At 33.1% G+C, this 7,622-nt stretch overlaps 1 protein-coding gene across 1 annotated transcript in view; it reads left to right on the top strand.

Annotated features, from left to right (window-relative positions):
• Positions 1–1,159: 1,159 nt before the first annotated feature.
• The window catches only part of Smp_151430 (hypothetical protein), a gene marked incomplete at both ends in the record, with an annotated part of 25,350 nt that continues 18,887 nt past the window's right edge, over positions 1,160–7,622 (top strand). The window contains 2 exons of the mRNA XM_018797294.1: positions 1,160–1,311; positions 2,291–2,400. Of these exons, the coding sequence (XP_018652350.1) occupies positions 1,160–1,311; positions 2,291–2,400 (262 nt within the window). The remainder of the gene's footprint in view (positions 1,312–2,290; positions 2,401–7,622) is intronic.

Genomic DNA, 7,622 nt, shown 5'->3' with positions numbered 1-7,622 from the left:
CATGATCAGCAGTATACCTCAAATAATCACAACAACCAGTGGCATTTGATGTAAATTATCTTTGTACTATTGATATTGATACAGCAATTTATTTCAGTCTAATTTCCACCAATATCATATTGTATCATTACTAGTAATGATCAGTCCTCGATATTTAAATCTCTGAATGTTCAATGAATCCTAACATTAGAAATCTGTTTTGTAGCAATAATACCTTTATTTCCTGAACATTTATAAATCATCAGATGAATTTGTCAAAATGAAATCTAATAGGAAAAAGTTACTGAAAAATCTAGCACTCTCGTAAGTTCTCCTTAAACGTCTTGTGTTGAAAAAAGTTAAATTATTTTATTCGACTCCAAGTTTAGTCCAACAAACTTCTTCATTTTAGTGATCTCACTTGTTGTTGAATCTTTCATGATATTCGCCCGTGTAATATGCTGAAGATTACTGAATGATCTTATTGTACTATAAATAAGTCGGACAGAATTTCGTCTTGTATTGGTGCTCAAGCACTAAGTTCATTTACACACGGAATCAACCATAATTTCTGGTTTGAATATAAACTTATTTGTTCATATTCTCCGTATGGATGATGATATAGTGATCTGTAAATAACTAAAGAAGCCTTAATGCCTATTGGTCATTGACATAATTAAAACCCAGATTTTGAACAGAAGAGAATGCTTGCAAGTAGATATTTTCTCAGTTTAGGTCTATTCATATAAAGTTGAAAACTCATAAAGCAAAATAATATACTACTACTACTACTACTACTACTACTACTACTACTACTACTACTACTACTACTACTACTACTACTACTACTACTACTACTACCACTACTACTACTACTACTACTACTACTACTACTACTACTACTACTACTACTACTACTACTACTACTACTACTACTACTACTACTACTACTACTACTACTACTACTACTACTACTACTACTACTACTACTACTACTACTACTACTACTACTACTACTACTACTACCACGCCCTTATTATTATACTTTTCATTATACTGGTAATCCATTTAATATCAAGTAATAATATACTTTTCTTTTAAAATAACGAATAATCTATAAAGTTGCTTATCAGCCTTTTGTTTTAAATGTATTAATTTAAATGATAGAAGGAATGATTCAATGCATATTGAATTTTGTTTCATTTTAAAATCTATTCATATAGGTGATGAAATACTTGAATGGAATTCAATTCCATTAGTTGGTAAAACATTTGAAGAAGTACAAGCTATCATTAGTCAAGTTTCTGAAGAAACAGAATTACTTGTCAGAGCGTAAGTCTATGTATGTGACAATTTATATTTTAATTACTTATTTAGTTAATTGTCAATTTTTTATTTGTTCATTTCAATGTAACGCTGCTTTAAGATTTTAAACAATAATTTCAATGTATTATCTAGTTACATGAAGTCATAGTTTTTTTTAAATGATATTCACTTACAAAGAATATATTCTGAGGGGGAACACGGATTTATTTACTTACGTTATTTACACCTTTCACCCCCTCGTAGAGCATAGGCCGCTGACTATGATTCTCCGCCTAACTATGTCCTGGTCTCTTTTCCAGTTACTCCTAAGAACTGTTCATTATTTTAAATTCACTTGGTATTGTTTGTTTGAATCTTCCTATTGTTGTTTAGGACTGCAATCCATCAGTGTCTTATTGGCATATGTGCATCCTGTGTGGACTGCCTCAGTATTGACTTAAGTCACAAGCTTTATAAGGAATAATGGATAGTGGATGGTAGTGATATCCAGGATCCGCGTTTCGTCCTATTTGAGACTCGTAAACTGGATGTACACATGCCAATAAGAGACTGATCAATAGGAAGATTCAAGTAAACAATATCAAGTGAATTAAACTTCACCCCATTGCACAAGCAAGTGGCTATCAGAATTTAGCAGTTAAGTGAACAACGCAATGGCGTTTGGAGTGAACGGTACTGGTTTTGAGTCCTGGAGTGAATATCAACTCTGAAATAGAGGTACATCTAGTTGACGAGTCTAAATAGATCGAAACGTGTGTCCTGGATTCCACAGCTACCCACTATCCATCTTTGCTTATAATGTTCATTCTTTTGATGTATACCTCCAATTCCCGGTGCATTGTGTTGTTTTGCCCCGCTCTTATCATTTACCTTCAGGATTCCAAGTTAGGTGTTACCTAGAAAAACAGATTAGACCCTAATAAATTCATATCCAGTGGATTAGATTTCAATAATTCCTAAACCACTGAGTGATATAATTAAGTAGGTTGTTAAGATTTGTTTTTGCTGAAGATGGTTTTTGTTATTTATTGATGCTGGACACGTTAGTTGATCCAGACCACCCGGTTGAGGCATATACAATAAACTCGATTGATGGTTGGTAACGTTGGGTTGTATAGTTCAATATCAGTGACAGTAAAGTAGCTGAACTTACTGCTTATAGTATTGTGGATCTTGCATTAAAGCATCTCTTCATCTATACCTTATCGCTTCATATTTTCTAATTATATTCTCATTGTATAGATTTTCTCACTGTCATTAGTTCGATAATGACTTCTAGGTCTTTAATATTTTTCTCGTTGTGTTGATTCGGTATAGGAAATTCAGTTAACTCATATTTGTTTCAGGATGTGTATTGATTATAACTATCTCGCTAGGTGAAGATATATGAGAAACAAGAAGCACTAGAATTTTATTTCTTCCTAATATAAAACTTTTCATCACTATAAAACCACGACCCTCACAGGTAGATATACGTTTGTTTTCCTACAATCTTTTCTCGATCTCAGGGAGATTAATGTAACTAATCTTCAAGATCGATCAAACTCAGTTTATTAATCACGACAAACTTAGTCAAGATGATTTCATTGGAACATAAGTCTTCATAGGAATGCAAACATTATTGAATGAATAGTAGGATTCGTTGTTCTTTGTACTAGGACTAACACTTATATCTCATCTTTCACGAAATAATCGTTCGTTTTTAACGAGAAGTTTGATTACATCAAGTATCAAACCAAAGGCCTTCGATCATATGCTCCAGATGTAGATTGAGCTAACTTTAAATGCAAATCATAAATCATATCTAAATAATAAAGCTTAATCTCTGATATTATCTTGTGTAGCTAAACTGTCAATATCCTAATGTGTCTGTACTTATGGAAACTTTCATCTTATTCACAACAGAGCCTAACCGGCTTCGATACAGTTATGAAACCCATTAGATTTGTTGGGATAGTATCGTTTTTAATAGTTTAAATCCATTTATTTCCTTCTGCATTACAAGTAATCTATCTCAGTTACTTTTACTCCTCTTCTGAATAAAAACTTGTAAACATACTATCACAAGGTAGATTTCAAAATGAAAAATATATATCTATATGATGGTCATTAATCATTAACTAATAATCATTTCAATGATAAATGGTATGTCACTTCGTGTTATCATGACGTTATTCAATATACTCTCTACACTTACTAAATATAATACATCAGTTATATTTTAAAGATTGACTAATGTACGGCGGAACGTGATAAAACATTCAACCCATAAACTTGGTCGTGTTTATGTGAGGTTTGTTTTTAACATTGATAATAGGGATGCAACAAATTCGAAATTATAATCTCTCATAGACAATAAATACTCAATAATGTTGCATCATACTTCAGTGCATATAGGCGATATTTATGGCTAAATCTTAGGAATAAACTACAATTGCATAAAAAGGTGCAAAGAAAATTATTCGATTGAATATATCATTCAAAGGAGATAAGAGAAAAAAAGGCTTGCTACTAACCTGTTAACTTACATTAGCCTAGTTATTATTAGTTATATTTTAATTTAACTAACAAGTGCGAGTACAGTCTTATCATTAGTCAGTCTTTGGAAAAAAAATTGGTAATAATAGTATAAATTTAAATCCACTTAGTATTGTTTGTTTGAATATTCCCATTGATGTTTTTAGGACTTCGACTGGTCAGTCGCTAATTGGCATATGTGCATACTGTGCGTATTGCCTCGATACAGCCTAAATTCACAAGCACGGTAAGCAGAGATGGATAATAGCTAGCGGTGGGATCCACGACACGCGTTTCGTCCTATTTGGGACTCGTCAGCTGGATGTACCTGCATCTCAGAGTTGATGTTGTTATATCACTCTGGGACTCGAACCCTGACTGACCAGTTGCAGTCCTAAAACATCAATGGGGAGATTCAAACAAACAACATCAAGTGAATTTAAACTTCAACCCATTGCACAAGCAAGTGGCTATCAGGACTCAGTGGCCGAGTGGATAACGTGGTGGCGTTTGAAACGAAAGGTACTGGGTCCGAGTTCCAGAGTGAACATCAACTTTGAGATGCAGGTACATCCAGCTGACGAGTCCCAAATAGGACGAAACGCGCATCCTGGATTCCACTGCTAGCCATTATCCATCTTTGCTTAATAATATAAATTGCTTACAAGGTACATGGAAGAGAGATTGAATAATCTGACAATTTATAGTTATCATTATTTCTAAGATGTTGCTTGCGAAATGTTTAACTGACTTGAGATTGGTACTGAAAAAATCTGAATCCAACAACGCCTAGTTTAAATATAAAGACCACTGATACAAAATTACTGACCTCGAAATAAGTTAAAATGACATATATGATTTGTTTACAATCAAATTAACACTCAGATTTGTATAATTTTAACTGAGAAGTATTGTGGTGTTCGCTACTTATACACGCACATATAAGTAATATGTATCAGGAAGTTGAAGTAGAATTCTTACTGATAGAAGAGGAACATGAGGAAAAGAGAAAAAACGGAAGTAGTTCAAGTAGCGATAGTGATAGAAGAACGATGGAGCCCGTAAGAGACAATCCATAGACACATATTTTTAACGTCATACTGATTAATTTTCATGGTGCTTTCTCATCCTGTCATATCAGTCATAACTAATAAAGTTAATACTTTACGAAATGTAAGTCGATCATCCGAGGAATAAAGACAATCTGATCAATCATTTATCCTGGTAAACAAATGTAAAAGCGTATATTTCAATATAATTCTTATTATGTATTGATATAAACTGTGAAACAATTAGAAAGAGAAGGATCACTAAAACTCTTTAATGATATTAAAAAACACTATCTAGTAAAATGTTTAACCTATAATTTTCATGCACATTTCATCAAAGGATGTACCAAAGTACATAGATTAGAAGAACAAACAGAATAGTGCATACTTAGCATTTCTAAGGATGTTCTAGAAAATTCTAGGCCAAAAGTCTAACATCATGACATTAATTCATCACTGCCACAGTAAATTCATAAGTTCTATTCAAATTTTCTTTAGTTAAATGGATATATAATTTATCCCTCATTAATTATTATTCTTGTTTTGACAAAATTCAGTATTTTCATAATTGAAATCGTCAGTCAATTGAAGCCAGACCACTAAGAAAAACCTGGAAGCACGGGATGGCCGCTTTGTTCTATTGTGGTACTCCTCAGCAGTGCGCATCCACGATCCCGATTACAACCCAGGACCTACAAGTCTCGCGTCAGAGCACTTAATCGATAGACCACTGAGCCGGCATCCAACGGTGTTATAGTCTAACTTCAACTGATCCACGAAGTTTGAGCAACCGTTCACCAATTGTCTTCAGTGAGTTGATATCTCACAACAGACCTGATTGAACTCCACTGGTCACTGCTTCGCACTAGAACTCCAGGAAACATCTCCTGAAGACTGGTAGGTCCTGGGTTCGAATCTCACTTGGAAGGATCGTGGATGCGCACTGCTGAGGAGTCCCATAATAGGACGAAACTACCATCCAGTACTTCCAGGTTTTCCATGATGATCTAACTTCAATTCACTCATGATTTCAACTATGAAAATACTGAAATCTCCACAAAACCCCTTCTGAATAAAATTCAATATCTTTTATATTTCCAAACATTACACTACATTATAAGTTCAACATTCATTAAAATTCTCTTAACAATAAACTCTACTTCTAATCTTATCAGTTGTATTGGTTAAAGCTTCAAATTAAAAATTCAAAGGAGAGAATCCTTTAATAAGTCTCTAATATATAATGAACTATCCACATGATTGTAGATGCATTCTTTGAGTTTGAATTCAATCAGTTTTGATCTTATATTTATGATTATACATATATAGATGCATAGAATTCGAAACTTTTAACTATAAGAAATAAGTCAAAAGGAGCAAAAAAGACAATTCGAACCTACCTCCATTGTTTATCATTATGCTTGCTTCTCCTTGTTAAATAATGAAGATCTTTTGTTTTAAACCATGATTCAATCCAACTGGATATTCGTTTCACATAGAAAAGAAAAACAAATGAAAGAGATTATAACAAAGAAATATAACTAAAGTATATAACTATCTATTCTTAACGACCTCGATACTTTCCCCTTTTTTTTCTTACATATAAGAGTGACCTTATTTTCAATGTAAATCAATGAAAATGGGTTCTAAGTTAAATCATTAATATAAAAAAACAGAGGGAATTCATTCTTCTTTTTTTTTTGAAGGCAATGAGGAGAGAACAAAATCTTGTTAAAAAAAGAGATAAGGTGAAGTTCATATAGTGTGGTTGAAAAAAACTAACCTCAGAAATATTATTCACCTTCATTGTATTTTGAAAACTGAGTTGATGTTGTATTGAATAATGTGTATGAAGATTGAAACTAATGGAATACTGAATATGTATATAGAAATATGAGTGATTTATGCCGCGATACACCATAAACTTTAGATGGATGAAGGTGGTTAACATGAAAACCTTGGGCCTATGTTTTGCACCTTTTGGCACTTATCAGTAACATATACTCGTAATCTGATACTTCCTGAACTCACTTCTTGTTGTTGTTTCACTTTTTAAGACGTATAGACGATGTTGAGTCATTTGGACCAGTAACTAAATTGAAACTTGGTCGATAGAATTCAGTCAGCATTATAAAGAACTAAACCAATATGATTTTAAATTCAATTTGAAATGGTATTGATTATGGCATTGTGGATATTTTTGACTGAAATTTGGTCAATCTTGGTTGGCCTATGGACATCTTGTGCGGATTGCTTCGATACAGCCATTGTTATATAAATTGATATTAGAATAGATTGATCGGATGGACTGATAAGTCTCAGTCAAAAATATCAACAACGAGATCATTCAATTCATTTCAAATTACACTAAGTCTCATACCCGTTACACAGGTGAATGGCTATCTGGTTCAGCAGCTAAGTGAAAAACGCGATGATATTCTAAACAAACTGTCTTGGGCTCGAGCCCCGGAGTGAACACCAACTCTGGAATACAGGAACAGTCAACTGACGAATCACAAACAGTACAAAACAAGTGTCCTTAATTACACTGCTAGCCACATCCCATCTATTTAATCTAAACATGATGTTAATCAGTACTCATAGATCTACCAGTTGCATAGGCCGTTAATAAGAAATGAATGATATGATATAAAGTTTTAAATAGGAATAATATATTTGTAAAATCTCAGTGAATGAATTTGTAGTAAATCCAACGTTTCGCCTGGCAATCTAGTCCAAGCTTTTTCAAGG

This window comes from Schistosoma mansoni, chromosome 4 (genome assembly GCF_000237925.1).
Source record: "Schistosoma mansoni strain Puerto Rico chromosome 4, complete genome".
Taxonomy (NCBI): domain Eukaryota; kingdom Metazoa; phylum Platyhelminthes; class Trematoda; order Strigeidida; family Schistosomatidae; genus Schistosoma; species Schistosoma mansoni.
Note: the sequence above shows the minus strand (reverse complement) of the source record. Positions and strands in the feature narration are given on the sequence as shown.